Raw genomic sequence first — 24,151 nt, 5'->3', positions numbered from 1 at the left:
GTGACCGACTGCCGGGGTCCTCTTGACTATGGGACAGTTGTATGGAGGTCTTCTGCGAGGCTCCACTTCCCCTCTACCTCGTCCTCACACCCTGCCTTGACTGGTTCACAGTGTCCTTCGGCCGGCTTCCCTGGCTGTTGAGGCTCTGCAGATGTTCATGGGGACAGTTTTATCCACCTGCTGGGCCTGCCTCCGCCCACAGCGCCTAACCCCTGCCTTGCCTCCCTGGGGATAGGAACCCCTTTTAGACCTAAGCAGCACTTGGGCTTTAGATGCTGTATACCACAACCCCTCCAAAAGTGGGAAACACAAGAAAAGTTATCAACAACAACAAAAATATGAGGAAGTGCAAAGGGAGGGGCCCTTTGCCTTCTGGCCACCTACAGTCACAGTCTGCCTACCAATGCCAGGCTCTAGATGCCCGAGATCCCTAGTTGGCTATAAACTGGGTCTGGGCTAGACTGCGAGCTATAACACTCTCCTCCTCCTCCTCACTCTTCACCTCACCTGTGGGCTCGCTGGACCCGCAGAGGCCCTTCTCAGTATACCTTCCCTCTCTCCCTTGTTGGGGCAGCTCTGTGCCATGGGGCCTGGCTTCTGGAGCCCCCTGTGCTGTTTATGCCCTTCATCCCCCACCTGGAGTGTCTCTTTGAGCCCAGTGGAGCTGACACCTGGTTTGGTGGCTGGTGCTCCCTCCAGCTCCTCGGTAGTAGCCCTCAGCATCACGCTCCTTCCACTCTTCCCAGTCTTCAGAGCCGGGTCCTTGATCTGGGCGAGGGGCAACAGCTTCCTCGCTCCCTGTGCTGCCACCCTAACCCAATGTTAAGGGTTGCAGGAATAGTCAACGGTGGGTGCTCAGTCCCAGGAATCAGTTCCTTGGCTTGTTTAGCCTAAAATGGCTTGTAGAGTAGAGTTTTGTAGCGGTAAATTCCTCTGGCTAGGCTATTGTCAGTTAATTACATACTGGTCACCATATATACTCACATTCACTCAAGGGGGACCAGCCCAATATCACAGATTTTAATCACATTACAATTTCAGTGCAGTTTTTAACAATGGTCCAGGGTGTAACTTCATTCTACAGGAAGTACATTCCTTAAGGGTTTAAAAGTATGAAATATAAAATACAAAATGTCATGGTAAAGATGAGACAGATGAAAAATAAAAAAAAAATGCACTGTGAGAAATACATAAAAATGCAATATGAGATAGTGAGGATCAAAGGTTACCAGGGACAGTGAGTGAGTTATTAGCACCAGGATATATTTACTGTCTTAGAAGTGGATATTTTAGTTCTTTTGTTTTCTTTACTGACACTGAGCTTAATTGATGTGTAGATGTATTTTGTAGGTTTCTCCTACAGAAATCTACTGCAGCTTTCTGGCTTGCTCTGAGCCCTTCCACACCCATTCAATGAGTGTGTTAGGTCTCTGCTAGTACTTGGAAGGAAAAAGAAATGCACAAATGGAGGTGGGGGGGCAAGAAGGGGTTTCTGTTATATCAGTGTCCAGAAGGGAAATGTACAAAGAAGGCTTTCTCCTACGATAGAGGTACATGTGTTAGATCAGGGGTGGACAAAATGCGGCCCGCAAGCTAGATGCGGCTCACCAGGCTATTCTATCCTGCCCGCAGGTCCCCTAAAAAAATTTAGAAAATGAATATTTATCTGTCCCTGGCTGCCTGTCATGCGGTCCTCAATGGCTTGCCAAAACTCAGTAAGTGGCCCTCTGCCTGAAATAATTGCCCACCCGTGTGTTAGACTAATTAATCTACTCTGCAGTAAACTTCTCATGTAGACACACCCAATGAGACTTTTCAAGCTCAAATATGCAACAGTTTACTGTCAGAAAACCTCCCGTTTACTTCTGAATGGCTTTTGGGGTCTGTATTGCTATATCTTGTGCATGAAAAGGCTGGAGAAAGGGACCACAGGAGAAAAAGCAACTAGTGTGCAGGGGGTTGGAACCTTTGTTGTGTGCATTGTGCTATATAATACCAACCTATGATGCATTCTGTGGAGCATCTATTAAAGTGAAATATGATCTTAGACTCAGTCAGCATATTATGATAGTACAGACCCAGCCAGTGATTTGAAAAGGACCAGTCCCAGTCACCAAAATCAATTAGAGAAGACCAGTATGATCAACGATGGCTTGTCTCAGGAAAGCACAGGCAGAATGTTCTTTTCTCCGTATGGTGGTGATAAGGATTGAGGCATTTATACCTAATGTAGGTATTCGGGGTGGGAGACACTGCTCCAAAATGTTCTGACAACCCATCCCTGACTAGCTGTGGGGCAGCTAGAGCCATCAAAACACCCAAAGCCTTTGTTCCCCTGTCTAGGAGAACGTCATTTCCGCACCAGCAGCAGGGGAGGGGAAGATGGTGATGATGATGTCATAAGTCATGCAGAAGCTGAGTGCTACAACAGGGTAAGCATTTCCTGATGCAGACACATTAGGCCTACTTCCATATACTTAAGTATGGGCCATGCTCTTGCTTTTGGGTTTTCTTTGTTGATGGGAACTTTCTCTCCTGTGCAGAGTGGTGTCTTCTCTTGCTTTCATTTTCTGGGGGAAAAAAACTATTCTCCCATGTAACAGTTTTCTGTGCTGAATGTTTTTCAGGCTAAATATTAATCATGTAAAACAGAACAGATTCCTTTATGCTGTCTCCATTCAGGTCCTCAGAAAACTAATGTTCATTAACCTCTTCTGAAGATCTTAGTCAAGTTTCCTTTTCCCTGATCAATATTTTAAGTTCCTTATATCTATGCCAAATGAGTTAATAAAACCCCCACTTTTTATTCACTTCTTTTTAAATAGGATGGGATGTTGTGATGTAGGAGCTAGAGCCCTGGACTAAGACTCAGAAGAGCTGGGTTGTATTCCCAGGTCTGTTACTGGTTTGCAGAGTGACGTTGAGCAAGTCACTTAACCCCTCTGTGACTCAGTTTCCCAATCTGAAAAATGGGAATGATATCACCTGTCATTTGTAAAGTACACCAAGATGAAGATGAAGCACAATGAACTCAGACATGTTGTGGGGCTCACAACCTGCTTACTTTGCAGTATGTTGCTCTGTTAAGGATGAGCTGCTCAGCTGTTCACTGCACTTTTTTTTCCTTCAAAGAGCACTGCTTTTCCGTTCAGCTAGAGCTCATCTGTGCAGAGCTGAGCAGAGAAGTGGTGCCCTTTGAAATAAAAGTCACAGCTGAAGAAATGTAGGAGTCCTCCAGAGCTGTTTGCTGCAATAGAGAGATAGATATCATGCATTACGCTACATAACACCAGCATAATATATATATCCACAGCTAGTTTGCAAAGCTTCATTTTTACAGGGGCTAATGAACAAAAATCCTGTGAAGATTCTGGTTCTACTGTTTTAATATCCATCATAATTCAGCTGGAAGGCCATTATTCTAAATGGACTTTTGCTTTAGTCTCAGTGTCCGAGAGGTCAGACCTTTAGACTGTTTCATTATCACAGTCATTTGTTACATCATCTATGTCTTCTAGGTCTATAAGCACTTATCCTAGAAATGTTGGATTGAAATGGAGTTACAGTCTCTTAAAGAAGGTCTCAAAGTTTTGTACAACTTGATCTTTCTCCAGAGCTACTAGTTCTTTATCAGTGATCCTGTAAATCTCAGACAATTAATCATAAAACAACATGCATATTGAAATAATTTCAAGAGACACTGTTAAATACAAGAGGCGCTTTTAAATACTATCTCCAAGCTTGTGTCTCTTTCTGATTTATCTCTTTGCTGTAGAGGGAAACAAAACTTTCAGGAATTCAACAATATCTCCTGGAGATCTCTGTAAAATCTGTGCCAATCCCACTTTTCCATAACTCCTTAATAAACCTCCAGTGAAGGATTTCTCATCAACTGCCCAGAAAACTTCTGATCCAAAGGTCATTGAATACAAAGGGAGTCTCTCCATTAGACTTCAGTTTATACTGAAATGGACCCTAATTTTGAGCATGTCCAATGTACATGCTCAATATTGGATGCTAGTAGTTTCATTCTCTTGAATGCACCCCCTACCATGAAACAGGTAAACATTGTAGTCCAAATTTTGCTCTCAACCACCCATGAATTGACTTCACCAGGGTTTCATGGAAGAAAAGGAGAGCAGCATTTTACTCCTGGAATAGAACAGGGCAAACTAAGATGCATCTGGTACTATAAGGCCCATAGGAAGTTGGGATGGAAATATACAACGAGAAAGAGAAGCAGGGAGAGCCAGTCGTGGCCTGGAGGACACATGAATTTCTTTCTAAAGACCAATCATGTATGTGCTGAATTTTGCCTTCTTGCATTTTCTATGCTTTCTAAGATGCGTAAGACAAAGCGCCTGCTATCCGTTCATCCCTTTGATTTTGATCTGGACTCAGAATATTCCGCTCAATCTCGCCGTCAGTCTATGCAACTTTCTCCAGCTGCAATCAACCAGGATGGCCTCCAGGTACTGGGAAGGTGGTGGGGAACTGCTTACCTCTCTTTCCTTGCTCCCTCCATTTTGTTCTCTTCCCTTTGTTTGTCTCCTTGGAATTTCGGAGAGGATAATGATGATTACGTTTTCCCTTTGCATTCTTCTTCTTCCCTATGGACATTGAACACCATGAATCAAAATGAGGATAGCAAATTGGAGAGAGGACTGGTGAGCTAAGAAATGAGAATGTGTCCTTCTCGTATTCCTTTTTGGTTTACTTGCACGTTGTTCTGTTGGTTCTTGCATCCATTCCTTGCAGTCTCCAAAACAAAAAGGCACAGAACTTTCCACTCTAAAATAACTGAATAACCAGCAGGACTCCAACAGCCTGTGACTCCCTGGCAAGTCCCCTTGTGTGGACAGTCCCAAAACATGGGAGTTGATCTCAGTATTTCCAGGCTTTGCATTCCAACTCTGCAACAGAGAGCCTAGAAGCTCTGGTATCCCTGGCTCCAGCTGGGCTTCTGAAGGCTTGCAAGATACCTGCTGTGGAGCAAGGAACCAAGCCTTGATTAGAGCCAGGGCTTATGAGGTCATGCCTCCACAAAAAGTGAACCTGGAAACTCTGGCATGAGCCCAGACTGCCCCAAGCAGAGGGACTGGAGCTTCTTGGGTCCTCAGCTCTGGTGCAGTCTATCTAGCAGGTCTGTGCTAAGAGTCCCAAACCTTGGAATCAGGACTGTTCTGTCAGAACTTTACCTTGAAGAATTTTCACTGAAAACAAGCCTGGGATGAATCAAATGAATTTGAATAAAATGCCTTGGGCGCTGTTGACTAGCATTTCCCAGTGATACTTGATTTCATTAGAAAATTTCCAGCTGGCTCTAACAAGTAAGTTTCTTAAGGTACCTCATTGTCTGAAACTCTGCTTCTGTGTTAAAACTAGGTTGTATTGAAACATGTAACAACAGCTTTGTTTTTTAAAAGTCAAACAGCCTTCTTTAAACGGAATATATTCGATGAGACTTTTGGCCCAAACACTTATGTTTACATATATTTTTATCAAGCCCATCCTAATGGATGATTTTTGTCACATGGGAAAATGTAGGAACCAGATGAACAAAGTCTGGGGAATATGAAGTGTTTTGCGATGGGTTATGTTACTATCTTATCAGTGAAAGGATATAGCATTTTAAAAACACAGACACGGGTTGAGATTTTCAGGCAGCCTTAGAGTAGGAGTCAGCAATTTATGGTCTGTTGGCCAGATCCACCCCTCAGAGCCATTAGATCTGGCCCATGGATGTGGGGCTTTGTCAGCATTTGGCAGCAGCAGGTTTCCCCTGTGCCACAGTGGGAAGAAGCAGCAGCAGAGGGCATTTCACCTCTGCCATCATGATAGCACTGGCTAGGTCTTAGCACCTGCTTGATGCTTACCCTAGCTGGGTCATTCCAACCTACAGCCTGAAAAGGTTGGGATTGGGTAATGGGACTGAAATGCTCAATTTCATTGAAATTCCTGGGAGGTTGATATTCAAATCCCTATGGCAGACTTCTCAAATCCTACGTGGGATTCCTCACTGAGATGAAAAAGGTCAGTTGTTAGGTTGTGGTCCAGGAATTGGAACTTAAACATTAATCAATTAATTTTTTGGTGGAGGGAGAAAAAATGCAGCCTGCCTCACCAGTGTCCTCTTTTCTCAGTCATATCCAGATTTCCCAGACGGTAGGGAGGACACGTCCCAGAAGGAATCGCTGATAGCAGAAGCAGACCTTGCCTCAATGTTCCATCACATCCTGCAGGAGCAGGGACAGCACCTGGCCCCTCCAGAGCAGGAGTTCAGCACTGAAGTCCGGCTCACGGTGAACTCGCGCAGGAAGAGCCTGGAAAGAAATCCCAACTTTGGTAGGTTTTTCTAATGAAAGATAGCCTGTGCCTTTCATGGAAGGGCAGGCTGGAGAGCATTTCTACCAGAAAAGATATGTTAACAGTTTCTGGGCACTTTTAAAATAGTAAAATGACCAAATCATGAAGGGGCTGACTTTCAAAATTAGGTGCACACCTGTGCCTCAGATTGGCATACACAGATTAGATACTGCTGCTAATATTTGAGCTTGAGTGGCTGGGCAGACTGACCAAGTGCAAATGGTGTTATCCATTGAATCATTATAATTGAGCTGAGGTCTTTCAGCCTTTCCTTGCTTAGCGTGTGGGTGGAATCCCAAGCCAGATAGTACTGCTGCAAACTTCGTTGCTACCACATTTTACCCTGGCCAAGCCCTTCCATAGTGTAAATTAGAGTAGCTCCACAGAAACCAGGTGTTTGTGCTGCTTGACACCATCTGGCCTATTAAGTCAGCTCTGCATATGGCTTGGAAAGCTACCTTTTGTCCTTGTTTTCAGGTTGTGCACCAGATGTTCCCATTTCAAGTGTACAGCAAGGGTCAATCTCTTTATTCCTTTATTCTGAAGCTCATGCAGTTGCATTCAGGAGTTGTGCACTGTTTGTTGAAGGGTCACTAGTTTACAGCTACTATAAATACTCCAGCAAATGATATTATGGAAAATGAACTCCTGTTTCATTGATGTGCTTTCTCCTAATGGGACAGCCAAGCAGAAAAGGATTGCAGTACTTGAGCATGTGCACTCCTTAAATATTCTCCCATGTTTCTTTAAGTTAATGTCTTTGATTTATTAATACTCAGCTGCCTGTCCTAAAATGATTGGGAAAACTGTTGTCTTAAATGTCTTACAGGTGAAGTCTGTGGCCTGCCTTTTTCTGTGATTATAGTCTTCCCTACACTGTCCTAAAATCTGGGAATTGTTTATTCTTCACCACCATTCATTCAGTATTTGGTCTCTTTCCTGACCCCCCTAACAAGGGGACTAATTAGAAGAGTTGATTTTTGTGGGGCATTTTTGTCTAAAACTTGTTATTTTCATACAGGTCAGAGGAGTAGTTGCCAGGTGTAGCTCAGTTGCTATTTATTGAGGCTGAATTTTGAATCTGTGAATATAACCCCATTTTCCTAATACCACAAGTAGGAAGTGCATTCAGATAGTCTGACATGCAGGGTGGGTGGTCAGTTGTCCTAGCCTGTCTCATCTGTTAGCAGCCCTGATGTAGACTTGATCTTGTTTAGTGTCAAGTCTATTGGAGGCCAAGCACTCTGTGAGTAGCAATATAACAAGTCCTAATGAGGTACAACCAGCCTCATGGGAGCAAGCTGTTCCCCACAAATTAACAGACATGCTTAAGTTGGTCTTTGTTTCTTTATTAATGAAATTAATGGGAGCTGGTAAATGGTTAATGCCATTTGCACAATTTAAATGGCAGCTTCCTTACCCACAGGGCCCCTTGTACATGTGATGGGGTTTAGTTCTCTCTAAATTGAAGCAGTGTGTTTTTAATTGTGTCAATTAAAAATCCACCATTTCAATTTAGGGACTTCTTTCACTGTTACGAAACCGTGATGGCCTACTGGCAGCTCACCCAAGGGGCCCACTTTTTTTTTTCCCAGCCAACCCTGCCCATGGAGAGAAGGACCAGCCCCCCCCCCCCCCCCCCCAAAGCCCAGGGGCTGTGCAACCTGGTGGCAGCTCACACAGACAGGCTCCACTGAGGAAAAAAAAAAAAGAAGAAAGTGGCGATAAGCTTGTTCCTTTTTCTTTTTTTCTCCCAGAGGCTGCCCATGTCTCCCATAGTCAGGGGGCGAGCTGCTGGTGGTCCAAGCACCGCCTGAGCTGTGGGCAGGGGTACCAGTCCTTCCCTCCATGGTGACAGTGTGCCCCAGGACTGCCTGGGCAGGGTGTTAGCAGGCAGGTACTGCCTGGGGGGGCACTGGTGCCACGGAGGGAAGAACCAGGGCCCACCAGAAGCTTGCCTTTGGCCACAGGAGAGGTGGGCAAGCTCTACTGGAAAAAAAAGAAAAGTAGGCCCCTCGTTGCTTTTTTCTTCTTCTTCTTCTTTCTTTTTGGAGCCTGCTCATGCAAACTGTCATGGGGCTGCACAGCCCCTGAGCTGTGAGGTGGCCCAGTGCTTCACTCCACAGCAGTGGCACCCCTTGGGACTGCCCAGGCGGGGTGCTAGGGGGTGGGTGTTGCCCCAGATCACAGGCAGCACCCGGCCCAATCTAACAGTGCACAGGGCACTGGAAACCTAGACGTGCTTGGGGAAGCTCAGGCTTGGCAGGCTTACAGCGCCCCATGCACCATTCCCACTGCCTGGGACCATCCGGGAATGGGCTGGCTTGCCCATAGGGCAGTGCAGGAAGGTAGCAGCAGGGTGACTGTGTGTACTAGTGGCCAGAGAAGGTGGCTGAGGCAGTGCACAGGGTGCTGGAAGCCCACCAAGCCCGACCTTCCCCAAGCACGCCTGGGCTTCCAGCACCCTGTGCACTGTCCTCACTGCCTTCTCCGGATGTATCACTGCAATTTGTTACATAGCAAAACAAAAATATATTGGATGTGTTTTACTTTGCTATGTAACAAAGTCATTTAAAGCAAAATACACTGCCGTACATGTACAGCATGAAGAAATGAAAACGTTTTATGCTGTCACAGATGATAACTCCACTAAAACAGTTTAAAAGGGCAGTTGAACCACTTAAAAGGCTTGTTTTGTCACATGTACAACTGCCCGGGCATCCTAAGTTACTTATGCTGTGCTGTCAAGGTCCTTTTTTTTTTTTTCCTCATCCCTCTTCGTATTTCTTCCCTGTTTTGTCCTGATACCCAACAATCCCTGCACTGAGCCCCCAGTAACTCTAATACACACTTTTTCTACAGGCAGCCTCTGGAATGGGCAACACCCACCCCATTACTCTGCAGATATGGACACCTCCGATGAGGATGTGAAGGGAGTTCACAAGTTACCCCATCACATAAAACGCAGAAACAGAGCCTCATCTCAGGAGAGCATTAATCACTCTGGAAATCAGGTAACAAGGGGGTCTTAAGCCATTCCCTGTGACCCTTCCAATCTGATCTCTGACTGAGACTTTGCAATCCACTTGCAAAGCATATAAGATGCCTTTTCAATTAATCTTCTGCTGAGTTGGCCTAGGACCAGGGGGTAGGACTAGAGCAGATGGAACGTGCAGTAGGTAAGCATAAAAGTAGCCCCAGTTGCCTGTGAAATCACGGAGTGTTTCCATCAGCACAGAAGTGCGGCACCACAGTCCCTGCACTGGGGATAGGAGGGAGCAGGACATAGGGCATTTGAAGTGAATTCCCCAGCATTTCTCCTTGCACAGAGAGAATGTTTAGGAGGCTGGACAAGTTTGTTTTACAGCCCCTTGGCTGGCTCTTAAAATAACTTATAGCTGCTCTTTTATGGCCAGATGGCATGTAGGAAAGTATGACACAAGCAACATTCCAGGCTGTATTCTGCTGTCAGGTGCAGGGCAGCTGCAACTGATTCTACCACGGCTGTACTGGTGGAACTGGATTCAGGGCTTTGCACCAAGAAGTGCACCTGTTAAACTGCATTAACATTAGTGTGAGTTATATATATGTCTGGTCAGAGGGAAAACCGACCCTTCTGCCTGTCCCTTTTCATTCCTTTGTGTTTTTATAAACAGATATTTGCTCTGACACCATTGTTTTTCCTCACTCTGTATTTTTCATGTTGCACAAATGAAATGACTGGAGTTCTACTTCACGCTCCATTTCATCCTAATGAAAAGTCTCTATTTGATGCTTTCAGTTCTCCAGACGTGCCCAGTTTATTTTGCAAGTTGCATGTAGTTTCCTGTGTAGTAAAGACTTTATTAAATTGAAGATACCAGCACTTTATGATCAAACAAAATCATGGAGTAGGATAACTAATCAGCTGCAAGACCCCCCCACCCCACCCCTTTTTTTCTTTTGTAGCTCTTTGAATGTTCCAAAAAATTGGGGTCTGTCATGCTGACTTGTCACATACATTTGTTGAATGATACTAGAGAAAAATTGTAGAGTTGGAGCTGTCTGAAAGGCTGCAAGAGTTACAATTTTTTTCTAAGCTGATAGCGGGGAGTTAGACTCTTTCCCTCCCCCACAAGGGCATTTGTGCAAGTTATATCACATAACTCTATGCTGATTTAGCATAACTCCATGCTCAGCTTCTAAACAAAAACATGCATTTTTATTTCACCAAACATGCAGTTAAAGTAAATTTCTCATGTGGATTAACAGCAAGGGTATCTGTCATATATTTTTTGTACATCCCAACACAAGTGTTAGGACTGTAAGATTTATAACAAATTCAAAAATTATCTTTATCCCAAGAAACCTCAATTTAATTAAGGTTTACACACTGAAAGGTAGATTTTACCAGACTGTTCCTTTCCTTATTTATTTTTCTTGCTGTATGTTTCAGTCAATGAATGTTCTTTAGTTTTATATTAAGTGATAAAGAAAAAAATGAATTGGATGTCTGAAACTACATATAGTTAAATCACACATACAGTAAACACAGTACTTTATAGTGGGGAAAATGGGGCCAAACTGTGCTTTCATTTACAGATTTGCTGTCCCATTAATATCAGATAAGTATAACTTGCTATAGAAAAGAAGGACAGATTTAAACCTAAAAGAGAGAAATCAAGAATTTTGTAAAAGACAGAGCAAACTGTCTCTTCTAGAAATGCCTGGAAAATGGACATTAGAATAATACCCAGCTCTTATCCAACATTTTTCATCAGCAGATCTCAAAGTGTGTAAAATGAAATACTATTATCCCCATTTTAATGATGGAACTGCCAGAGAATTGTAATGACTTGCCAGCAGGTCAGTGACAGAGCTGGGAGTAGAAGCCAAGTTCAGGGCACTTTTGTCTTGGAGTCCTTGTCTCTATATACAAATAAAAAAGGATTCACTTTAGAGTGATATGTTATGCTGTTTCTGTAATACATCTCTCCACCCCCCAAAAAACAAAAAAAACAACCCTCCCTTTAATTTATTCATGCAACTTCAATTATGAAACTTTTAAATCCTCTTTATAAATGAAGAAACAGAGAGAGACTCCATTAACTGACTTGACTGAGGTTGTGCAGTTTTAGATTTGACATCCATTGCAAGGCATCATCAGAAGCATGGTGTGGTCTTCAGTGTAACCATTAAAATGATAAAACCTCAAATTACTGGAGGGTTTCAGGTCTCATGAATCATTATTTGATCATTGAGAATTGGGGGGTAGGTTCTCAGCTGGTGAAAGTTGCCCTCACCCCAGTGAAGTCAATGACAATTTACAGCACCCAAAGCTCTGATTCCCTGTGCTGGCAACTTTGTGTTCTAAAAAAATGCTTTTGTATAGAGCATTTGTCTGCCAGCCTTTGTCATGCAGAGAACACTGTGACTTTTCAGTGCCTAATTGGGATTTATTAAAGGAAGGGAGCACAGTTTTCACTGTGATGCTGTATATTACAAGGTTCTAAAAATTGGACAAAGCTGAAGCAGTAACTTGATTGTCCTTCAAGCTTGCATGGCTGGGTCGTGCAATTTTATAGCTTGGGCCTGTGTAACCATATTACGACTGAAACAGCTGAGTAGACGAACTAAAAGCACTTGCGGCTGAATTCTCCTGTTACCCTCAAATAACCCCATGGATCTACGTGAGGCTGTGCATTTGTACGTGAGGGCAGAATCCGGCTTTTGTATGTGACTGGTTCAGAGGAGGAGAGATTCCTTGGGCATTGTCCACAGGTTCACGTCACCACTGTGGTCACTTTGTGCTAATAATCAGGGGCCTTGGAAAAACTGCCACTTGCATCCCATGAAACAGGGGTTGGCAGTGTATGGCCTACAGGCCAGATCTGGCCCCCAAAGAGATTTGGGGCCCCATTCCACAAAGCCTATTTATACAAGAATATGCCATCTAATGGCTGTCTCCAGTCCACTGCCTCTGGCCCAAGGAGACCAAGCTCTGCTAATTCAGCCTGCTGTTAGCGTAAGGTTGCTGACCTCTTTCATTAGGGGCCCTACCAAAGAGCAAAATGAGAATTACAGACTTATAAAAGGTTTTCTTAGTGATCTGACATTTCTGAAGCAATATATAATTGCCTCAGCCAGGCAGTACTACCACTTGGGTTGTTAACACTGGGTTTTCTTCCTTGACCTGTCTTCCTGATTCCCTTCATGAAGCTGATGGTCCCTCAGCAGCCTGCCTGTTATCACTGACATATTACAAGATCTGGACTCAATGGTGTTTACTAAGAAATCACTTTAGAATTTATTGAATCAGTGCCTCTGTGTGCATTTAATGCTGGTAAAGATGCTTACAATTAATAATGGTAAGGACTCTCTCCTCTGAAGTGCCCCCTTTTTACATTTGTCTTATCAGATTTGCATTATTCTTTTAAGCAGATACATCCGCTCCAAGTTCACGTGACGATCTAATTAACCACATAGTACAAATACAAAAGCTACATAAGAAGATGTACGTGTTTTAAAAAACCCACACAGGGTTTCTGTCGTTTCATTTGTTAATTGTTCCTGTTTTTCACTGAATATCTCACATGGAATGAGTATTGAAATAAAGAACATCATTTTCATTTAAAACTAGCCATAAATTTTCACATTTTTTTCCTACATTAAAAGCTTTTGGCAGGAAAGGAAAAAGTATACAAATGTTGACTTCTTTTTTAAAATTTTGCTTTAATGAAATAGTTTGTTTAGGCATTTGAACAACATTATTATCTGGATTTTTAATTTCTTCTACCATACTTTGTTTTTTTCCCCTTTGTTCACTGGAGAAAAGAAAGAGAAGCAAAGAACAGCATGTAAATGTTTAAAAGTATTAAAAAAGTTATTTTGAATTTAAATTGTTTTGGTTTTTGAAAGCAAAAGTAAAATTTGCAGTGAATTAAGAGAAGAAATTCAAAGGAAATATTTTTAGAAATGTATTTTTAAAATAGGCACAGAAAATACTCACCTCCTTTCAAATATGGACATTTCTGTTGCTGAAATAGGAAGAGGCTGGTGAGATAGTTGATGGCTGGAAGATGGGTCAGTAAGAAATAGAAGCCATCCAAGGCTCATATCCGGCCTAGTCCAAATGATCAAGTAACCATGTACAGGTGGGTTTGACTATAGGTGGCTTTGAGTGTAGGTCTGGAGCAAGACTCAAACTTATACTTCTGTAGCCATAGCAAGATTCCTTTGCCACTCTGCCGCTGCACCCTTAGCTTAGTACATTAATGACCATAAAATGAATTGCATTGGATGCCCATGATATCACATGAGGAAAAAGACTGATGGTATTGGTCAACAGCAGGCAGGTGTTCCTACCATACAACCAAGTCAGTCCGTGAAATGAGGTACACATCGGATGTTTTGCTCCAGTGTCGGATTGTTCAGATTGTGACTGTTGCCTCTAATGGAGCCTACATTTCGTGGGGTGTGGACACAAAACACCTGGAGTCCTTTCAAAAAGGGAATATTTCAAAAGGGCAGCTGATGGTATGTTTTGTTGTTACATGTGAATGAGCTGAGAATTACTCAAGTACAGAAGAACTGCTCCAACTATAACTGGGGCTGCGTCTACACGGGCAGAAGGCTATGCAGTTGTTACTGTGCTGACATTTAAGTACTTGCTTAACCACGTATTAAATGACTGTGCAATAACCGGCTTAACTATGCAGTGCCATCCCCTGCATGGTTATTTTACCCTGCGCACTGTCACAATTCATGCCCAGTGTGCTCTGTAGCAATGAGCTGCTGGGCACTATCTCATTGCTACTGCACCATAGCATCTTGTGTAGATGCACCCTGAATGAAGGAGTGTTAAAGTTGAAGCATTTTTGCTGCATTTGAATCTTTCTCAAGTCCTTTGCACATAAAACATACCAGCTGCTGTCTTTGTGAAACTTCCCCTTTTGAAAGCCCTTCCAAGCCTTCATATAGCTGGAACAGGATCAAGAGAGTATTTTCTTTGCCAAAGTGCATCCAGTGAGATACTCTATGACTGACAAACAGGGAGATGTTCAGTTAAACAAGATGCCCTTCCTCTCTCACCATTTAGGTTGACAAATCCAAATGAAGTTTCCTGCAAAGAATCAAGCTGACCCAAGCCCAGGACTTTATAAGTTCACCATTATTCTTTCCTCCTAACCCATTGACTTCAAATGGGACTTGTACTTCCGAGTTGCATGACACTTCAGAAACTCCAGCCTATGGTCTGTTCTCTTAATAGCAAGCTGTTAGGTACTTCATGTTTACCCAGTGGTTGTGGTAGGATCTGTTCTGCACTGTGTTCGTTTTTTCTGTGGATTTGATCGGTCTCCACTGTTTTCTCATGGTGATGGCACTGGTGATGGGATCTGTTCTGTACTGTATTCTTTTCTTTCTCCTCTTCCATAGATATTAGAACTCAACAAACGCATGTCGGCAATTGAACACATGTTGAACCGCTTAGAAGAAAAGGTCCTGTTGCCCTCAGAGGAGGTAACAAATAGTGCTAAGTTGAGGGGTTTTATTTAAAGGAAGTAACCATTTCCTTGCTCAGTCTCCTTTTTTTTTCCTTTTTCTTGTTATCAATCAAAGAAAACTCTTACAACTTACTTGCATTATATTGTTGAAAGAGATGGCATGGTACAATTGTATAGGCAGTAGTTGTGAAACCTCTGCGCCACACAATGCACAACTTGGGCTAATGATAAAAATTATATCTAATACCAGCTTCATAGTGAATCAGGATGCCTTTATAAGATCCAGTTACAAAAATAAGGCTCTTTCTCACGTTAATGGGTAGAGTATCTAACATACAAACCAATTTCCATAGAGCTTAATTCTGTCCTATCTTCGAGTTGTTCCAGTGCCAATTAGAATAATAGAATCATAGAAAATTGGGTTGGAAGGGACCTCAGGAGATCATCTAGCCCATCCCCTGCTCAAAGCAGGACCATCCCCAACTATATAATCCCAGCCAAGGCTTTGTCTAGCCTGGTCTTAAAAATCTCCATGGATGGAGATTCTATAACATCTCTGGGTAACCTGTCCCAGTGCCTGATGCAGGTTTTGTTGTGGGGCTCTTTAGACTGCCTTAAAGAGGAACAGGGCACTCTACCATGGAAGATTTAGCATTGGTGGGTCTTCATCAGAACAACTCAGTCTAATGGAATTGGAAGTTAAATGTTCCAGCAGTGTTCTAATTAGTTCACAAATTAGCTGCTCTTCAATCCAGTCTCTGCAAAATTATATTCTAATCTAAGCAATGACCTTCTATGTGTATACATGCTTCCAGAATGATGATAGTTCCCCAGAAACCATACAGTAATCCATAACAGAATTCAGTGTAAATAACCTGCATGTTGTGAATAAGAAGCCCTGACTTAGAAGGGCATTTCTCTTTTTTTCATGGGCTGCCACTATTGTATGGCCTTTGTCATGCTGTCAAGGAAAAAGGTAAATTTAACTGAAGTTCTTTTGTGCCATTGAGTCTTATGGTATTATGCTGTTCACTTGGCATCAGTCTGAGTTTCTAACTGCTGGATATTTATGCACTTCTACTTACTCTTTCTTTGATATAGGACCATGTTACAGTAAACTGATGTAGCCTCTGGTAGCTCAGTAGAATGGAAAATTACCAAAAATCGTGAAGGCATGGCTTGAACTGACGGTAATTTTCCTCCTCGATAAGATTATGGATGAGGTCGAGCTCAAAATTTTGGCACTGGCTCCAAGCATCACCAAAGTCTGGGGGTATTTGGATCAAAGTTTTAAATGAGACTTATCGCTTCATAAAATTGCTTATTAGCAGACCTATGTCATGGTAGCTTGCATATCTCATTCTCTCCTCTTCTGTTGTCCAATCTGCCAAGTTCCCACAATGAACTATGATCTTGCCTCTTGGGGAGAGGAGGCAGTGCATCATGTTCATTCTGTATCCAGTGACCACCTTCTCTGACAGCACTGGCAAATCATAATAGTATTTTCAGCCAGAATATTTCATTTGTGATGAAAAATCATACATTTTTATGGAAAATAACACTTGTGAGAGGCATGGGTTTTTTGTGATATCTTTTATTGGATCAGCTATATATTTAAGAGAAGGCTGGCAAGCTTTTGAGCACAAAGCATCCTTCTTCAGATCAGATATCATGCCCCCCTTAAAAAAAGGCCCTTGCTTCTTGTACATTTCCTAAACCATCATGTCTATAACAACACTACAAACCTACAACTTTTTTTGTTTGAAAAATTTAGTTTCATAGATATCCCAATTTTCTACCAAAATTTATTAAGATATACAAAGTGATTTGGTTGTTCAGTAACAGAATCTTTTTTTTCCTTTTTAATAATTTTGGAATAAATACCTGTCATAGTAAACTAAAAATCCCAGCAGCATGTAAATTGCATGAACTCCAACAGACTGAGAATTACTTGTTCTCATTCTTCCAGTCTCCAGGCCAGGAGCCCCCTAATGATCCTGATGTGGAAGAAGAGGAATTGAAAAAAAAGCTGGAAGAGTTGGCCAGCAACATCAGTGACAAAGGTGTTTCTTCAGAGGAAGAGGAGAGGAAGAAGGAGGAAGCAGCAAAACCAGAAATGAGTTCTTCCAGTGATGACTTGCCCAGTGAGGCTCAGCAGGTAGCATGCCTCCTACCATCTTAAACTCAGTGCAGTGTCGTTCTCTTTGTTCCCATTTAATTTATATTCCTGCCCCTTCTGCTCTTCACATCTCCATAACTGCACCATTGTAAATCAAGCTGTTGACTTTTTGCTACACCTCAGCTTGACAGGACAAAATCATTGCCTGATCAATGTGAATAGGCAGTGGGGGGACAGAAGAGCCAGCCAGGAAAGTGACAGATAAAAGTATCAGTAAAGTGGCACTTAACTCTTTCCATTCTGAGACCCAGCTCTTCCCTCTTCCATTTGGTAAAAGAAATGCAAGGGAGTCCCAAAGACATTGTTCCTAACCCCCAAATGGGGAATCCTTGACTTAAGTGTTTCATTAACCAGTACATGGATCCTTCAGGGGCTTGCATTGCACACAAAGCATCCTCATAACTGTAGCTAGAATCTCCTTGCATTCCCTCCAGGTCCGAATCATATTGCTTGCTGTGGAGGGTGCACATTCTCTACTCAGTAGAGGCAAAGAGTAAATGTTTCCCTTGGGTTACTCAGACTAGTAAATGCTTTGATAAAGTGTCAACAATTAGGATAAGTCTTCTCTTGTTCTGGAGATGGAGTGTGATGGGCCACATCTCCCATCTGCTTTTATAGGCAAAGCAATGTGGACTAGTTGTTAACAGATAGACCTGCTGAAATACCCTGGCTACCTTGTGGTGGGTGGTGGTTGGGAGAGGAAGGAAGAACTGACCTGACATGGCATTATTTCTTCTCCCATCACAACTCTTTGGAGCTCTCTGCAGATCTCCTCTGATTCCTGGAAACCCTGATGGCATTCCCTGTGTAACGTAATGCCACCTATGTCTGTGCCTACTCTGCACAGGCTTGCCAGCATGGGCTGGACACCCGAAAGGATGTTATAAAAGGCAGGTTAAGAGGCCTAAACAGATAGTATCTGTGGGGTGCTCTAAGTGCAGAACATTAAGCCAAGTGAGGGGCAGAGATGGCATTATAGCTTCATAGTTTCTAGGGTCGGAAGGGACCTGAGCAGATCATCTAGTCCGACATTAGAACTGGCCTGTGCTAATTCACACTCTAAGTGAATGGTTGGAGGATGAGTGACCATCTAGTTTGGCTTCATTGATGTGTCCATTGCTAGCAGTGAAAACCATGGAGTTCCAGACATTGGATCACACCCTCTAAATTAGGGTATTAACAGGGTTTTCAAGGATAAATCCAGGCCCTCCCCTTATGACAGAGGTACTACCAGTTCCACAGCTTCTCCATAGATAGGTAGGGACCTGATGTTGAGGCAAGGTCCTCTTATCCCAGGAGTGGGCAATATGTGCCTGGGGGCTGGATGTGGCCCACCAGGCCATTCTATCTGGCCTGTGGGGCCCCTAAAACATTCGGAAAATGAATATTAATCTGCCCTGGGCTGCCTGTAATGCGGCCCTCAATGGCTTGTTGAAACTCGGTAAGCTGCCCTCTGCCCAACATAATTGTCTGCCCTGTCTTATTCTTTGTCCTGCAGAGGCTGTATGGGAAACCCAAACAAACTACTCTAGTTACTGGCTTGTAGTGTCCAGCACATGTTATAGGGTCAGATCTCTGCTGACCTTATACATCTCTGGAACAAGGACCTTATAATTGACAAATCTTTAGACCATCATTTTCCATCAGGCACTCAGTAGTTGTTGTTAAGTGCTGAAATATGGACCATATGCAAAACTCACTTTGCTAGAAGAGGCCTAGGATATGTTTTTTTCTGTAATAGTCTTGCTAGTCATCTACCACAGCTGCTCCATTCAGCATTGGAGCTGAGACACTGCAGAGACATCCACTAAATTCTACCCACTTGAGATAGATAGAGATCTCCAAGTGTGGCCTTCTGGCAGAGAACCATTTTCATAGCTACTTTTCTGAAGCTGAAGAGCATAGGCAAACAAAGGCATTCTGTACTGTTAATACACTGGACCCCCCTCCTCCCAGGCCCTTGTTGAAGTGATGACCTCATCCCTGAATTCTGTGAATCAATAGGTCTGTGTTGACAGCTTTGGTGACAAGGAGCTGATGCCAAATCATGAAGGTTGGGAAGCAATTCAAATACTAATTAAAGGAAGAGAGATCTTGTGCCTCTTGTGTTGTGCAGGCTTTGCTGTAGCTGCTCTTCCCTTAATGGAACACCTCAATAAGCACAAGGCGGAAAGGTCAGCATTCCTTTGGGTTTCTAATGGCTCCTTTGTCCTTCTCTTCCTTTTGTTGCTGTTGTTGTGTGCTCTGACATGTCCACTTCTAAAGAACAGCTTCCATATCAAAGCAATGAGTCCTTGAACCATGTTGCACGTCTCTCCTTATGCAAAGCTACTTTCCCCTGAGAGACTGCAGAAGCTTTTATTTTTCCATGAGACCTTTTTTATTCTATTTTGTTCTTCTGAATCCTGAAAAAAAAAAAAAAGAAACTCAGCTTCCTTTATACAGATGACTCAAAATGTGCTGGCCAGTTGCTGTGTGTGAAGGGACCCTGTGCATTGATTGGGTTTCTATGTATTGGGAGGTAGGTGCAGAGCTGAAGTTAAAATCTAGGGATAGCACCACTCCAGGCACCACTTTGGTAAAGCTACCTTCTGTGCTGTATACAGTCCCCCAGCAATATTGCACAAACCCCAAAAAGCTCCTTAATAGAGGCCCATACCCAGTCTGTGCCGAAACAGAGTGGTGCAGGAGAAATGGGAAGAAGACAGAGATAAAGTTGTACCTCCCTCATTTTGGTGTGTTGGCATGGGACTTGGCCCATAAATTTGAGTTAGAGCTACTTAGGATCAACCCTAACATATGTCAACTGGCTATGGTCTTATCAGACCAATCAGCAGTCATAAATGGGCAGACAGAGGTGCATCTGAGCCCCAGTACACTACTTATGCCAGAGGGGGAAAGCAGCTGGTATAGCTAACTGAGGGTTCATCTTTGCAAAGGAATTCCTCACAGGCCAGGGAAAGGCAGATTCTAGTGACACAAAGTGACTGGAGCAAAAGATAATCTGGACCATGGAGTAGAATTTGGCATTAAATTACTTAGAAGTATCCTGCTATATCTTGCAGAACTGAGTTAGAAACTAATTCTGTGACTTTGCAGACAAACTTGACAGTGTTTATGTGCTTAAGCAGTAACTGATGCTAGCTGATGTAGGACATGGAGTAGTAAGGCCCAACCTTTATGGCAAGCAATGCCACAAATTAGCCCTGCATCCTCCCCAAATACCACTGCCCCCCCTTCCTCTGCCCAGTCTGCTGCTCTGCTTTCTGTTGCCTGCCCACCTTGCCACTGTTTTGCTTGTCCCTTCTCTGATCTGCCACATGTCACAGAGGCTGCCCATGCCACTTATGGCACACATGCCACAAGTTGACTGCCTTGACCTAGATATCACTCTTTACAGTCTTTCTTATTCTTCTAACATTTATTATAAATATTTGTAAAAATGCATTTTTGTTGGAAAATTTCATTTCCCTTTAAAAGAAATCTGATCCTAAGGTGCAGCACTTGAACCTGTATTTGAAGTATGTCCACAGAGCCGGCCTGTCCTATCCTGGGGAACCTGCGGCCGCAGGGGGTCCCGCAGCCAAGGGGCCGTGCCCCGTTCGCCCCCCGCCACCTGTGCCATGTTTAAAGGGCTCAATGCTGGCAGCCCCTTCCCAGCTGAGCGAGGGAGAAGTTCCCAGCTCCACTCCTGCCCCGGCCATGGGGAGGGAACCCAGGTGTCCCCAGCACATGCTGTCCCCACCCCACGCAGTCCACGTGCACATAACCCAGCCCCAACTATTTTAGTTCAGAAAGTTTATACAGTAATCCCTGCTGCATTACCGGGGCAGTTATCCAGGGCACCCCCACCCCAACGCTTTGAATGGAAAACGCAAAATGATTGTTATCTTTTTTTACGTTTAGTGTTCTATTACTGGGGGGGAAAGGAAAGCAAGACTGCAATTTTGATTTTTCAGTGGAGTGGGGGCCCCAAAACTATATCTTACAGGGGGCCCCAAAAATTGTGCGTTGGCCCTGCATGCTCAAATGCATCTGGATCAGAATTTTGATTTGACCCATGACAAAGACAGAGGCTATTTTCAAATTGTTATGCAGAACTAGGTTTGGATTTCCAGGGGTTCTGGGGTTTTAATTCAGAGCCATTTGTAGTCAGGAAGACTGTTATCTGAGGGAATCACTGTAATAAAGATAGGCTTCTATTTCTATGAAAAATAACCAGGAAGATACAGATCTCTGTGAATCATAGGTACACCATAAAATAATAAAAATATCATATGGGCTAAATTAACTACATCTTTGTTGAATGACATACCAGGAAATGTGCCTGTCCAGTGTGTGACCTTATAAACACAATTGTCTGTCTCTGCCTGTGATTTTTTTTATCACCCCAATCACCTCGGTATCTAGGGAATTATCAGTAGAGAGTAGGATGATGAGTTCTTATTACTATTTTTAAATGTGCTTAGTGCTCATCAAACTAAAGGGCTAACCCAAGCACAGCACAAGGAGGCACTGTACAAACTTTATTGTACCACTCTTTCGTCCAAAGTTTTGGCAGTACTGAAAGAAAATGCCTTTCTCTATCTACATAGAACCTCAACAATATGTATATCCATGATCAGACCCATTGTAGTGTAAAGCAATATGTTGCAATTAGACTTTAAGTGCCGACTCAATGCAGCATTAGACCTGGCTATTTAGTAAGAGCAGCAGTATCCTGAGATACAGCCAGTGTAACATATGGAAAAAGGCAAGAAAGAATATTTTTCTGCAACTTATCAGTGCTACCTACCAAGAACAGCTGTAGTCTAATGAGTCAGAGGTGTGCCACATCAGAGAACACAGTTGGCTGGCAAGACTAGAGGAAGGAGTACAGCCACAGGACCCCATCCCAGACATACCTGCCACCTGCTTTCCTGGGACACCTGTTGAGAAGCAGATGTCTTGAATGGAAAATAGAGACAAAATAAGCAGATAGCCTGGTGCAATGCCTAGCACACTAACATGTTACTTGTAGGATGGCAGCAAAAAGGACCACAGCAGTGGCACACTTGCCCAGTTTCATGGAACTATGAAAGGCTTCTTCCTTTGTTCAAGCTGCAAGAAGCAGTAAAGCACTGAGCTTCTAAAGATGGGTCTGAGTCTTTGTCATTAGGAGTTTCTCCCTCGTGAGGAGGACTTTAAAATCCGTTAGAGGTTCATGGGAACATAAGTTAGTAGATACACTGATCAGTTATGGACCGTGGTTAGCTCCACCTGCTTTTGGTGACTGCTGAGATGTTCTGTAGACAGGGGAGGTTTAGTCCATTTTGTGTATTCACTTTCTACCACCTGTATGGGGTCTCTGAATAGTGTCTGTCCTTACCATGGGGAAACACACCTCATATAAAGAAAACAGATTGGGCAAATACTTTACAACCACCTTAATGGCAATACAGGAATGACGGGCAAGGTCATTCCAGTTGCCAGGGATACCTGTCATCCTAAAGAACAAGTACAACATCTGTCTCCACTACTAGGGTGAAATAGAGTAGTTATGTAATGCTATACTTTGGAGAACAGGGAATGTAATGCCAGCTGGGTCTACAGAGTGACTGATGTGGGAGTGGGTTGTAACCATGTGTCTCAGAAGACAGCATATTTCCATTCTTGTTAAAAAAAAAAAAAAAAAGGGGTGCTGTAGAACCCAGGATGGTTGGGACTTCTGATTTATGCTTCCTCTCAGTCACAGCTGGCAAATTCTGCTCTCTCTCTCCGGAGTGACATTTGCCCTGAGATCTCTAGCCCAATCCTGAGTTTCATATCAACTTGGAGATGAGCAAACCACTCACTAAGACTGCTTCCTTCAGCACACTGGGAAATATTTAGGACCAGCCATTGAGGCACTGTTCTACCATAAGCACTCCATGCTGGGAGAGGGCACTGCCCCTCTAATTGTTCTCTTTAGTGAGGGGAAGAGTTTAGAGGTAGAATCATAGAGAATTAGGGTTGGAAGGGACCCCAGGAGGTCATCTAGTCCAACCCCCTGCTTTCAAAGCAAGATCATCCCAGCCAAAGCTTTGTCTAGCTGGGTCTTGAAAACCCCCAAGGGTGAAGATTGCACCACCTCTCTGAGCAACCTGTTCCAGTGTTTTACTACCCTCCTAGTGAGAAAATTCTTCCTAATATCTAACCTAAACTTCCCTTGCTACAACTTGAGACCATTGCCCCTTGTTCTGTCATGTGCCACCACTGAGAACAGTCAAGCTCACTGAACAAAACCAGCCCTAGGACCAACTTCTGGGGCACTCTACTGGATACCAGCTGCCAACTACACATCAAGCCATTGATTACTGCTCTCTGAGCCCAATGCTCCAGCTAGTTTTCTATCCACCTTACAGTCCATCCATCCAGCCCATACGTCCTTAGCTGGCCTGGGAGAATGTTGTGGGAGACTATCAAAAGCCTTGCTAAAATCAGGATATACCACATCCACTGGTCTCCCAACATCCATAGTGCCAGTCATCTCATCATAGAAGGCAATCAGGTTGGTCAGGCATGACTTGCCCCTGACTGTTCCTAATCACATTTTTCTCCTCCAAGTGCTTAGAAATGGATTCCTTGAGGATCTGCTCCATGATTTTTCTAGGGACTGAGGTGAGGCTGACTGGTCTATAGTTCCCTGGGTCCTCCTTTTTCCCTTTCTTAAATATGGGCACTATGTTTGCCCTTTTCCAGTCATCTGAGACCTCTCAGTTGCTGTGAGTTTTCAAAGATGATGGCCAGTGGCTCTGCAGTCACATCAGCCAAGTCCCTCAGCACCCTCAGGTCCATCCCATCTGGCCCCATGGACTTGTACACATCCAGCTTTTCTAAATAGTCCCTAACCTGTTTTTTCACAGCTGCGGGCTGGTGACCTCCTCCCCAAACAGTATTGCCTGGTGCAGTAGTATGGGAGTTGACCTTTTCTGTGAAGACTGAGGCAAAAAAGGCATTGAGCACTTCAACCTTTTCTGCATCCTCTGTCACAGGGTTGCCTTCCCCATTCAGTAAGGGACCCACACTTTCCCTGATCCTCCTCTTGCTACCGACATACCTGTAGAAACCCTTCTTGTTACCCTTCAGATCCCTTGCTAGCTGC

General features: G+C 43.5%; 1 protein-coding gene across 8 annotated transcripts in view; it reads left to right on the top strand.

Moving 5' to 3' along the window:
• The window catches only part of MLPH (melanophilin), a 107,551-nt gene that overhangs the window by 54,208 nt on the left and 29,192 nt on the right, over positions 1 to 24,151 (top strand). For 3 of the 8 annotated variants that reach the window (XM_019523339.1, XM_019523337.1, XM_019523334.1), the window contains 6 exons: positions 2,344 to 2,432; positions 4,344 to 4,472; positions 6,144 to 6,345; positions 9,229 to 9,380; positions 14,782 to 14,865; positions 16,819 to 17,007. In XM_019523339.1, the coding sequence (XP_019378884.1) occupies positions 2,344 to 2,432; positions 4,344 to 4,472; positions 6,144 to 6,345; positions 9,229 to 9,380; positions 14,782 to 14,865; positions 16,819 to 17,007 (845 nt within the window). The remainder of the gene's footprint in view (positions 1 to 2,343; positions 2,433 to 4,343; positions 4,473 to 6,143; positions 6,346 to 9,228; positions 9,381 to 14,781; positions 14,866 to 16,818; positions 17,008 to 24,151) is intronic. The other 5 variants (XM_019523340.1, XM_019523335.1, XM_019523341.1 and 2 more) reach the window with 3 other exon arrangements.

Source organism: Gavialis gangeticus, unplaced genomic scaffold, assembly GCF_001723915.1.
Source record: "Gavialis gangeticus isolate Ggan-Ray unplaced genomic scaffold, GavGan_comp1, whole genome shotgun sequence".
Taxonomy (NCBI): Eukaryota; Metazoa; Chordata; order Crocodylia; family Gavialidae; genus Gavialis; species Gavialis gangeticus.
This window is presented reverse-complemented; position numbering and strand designations above follow the sequence as displayed.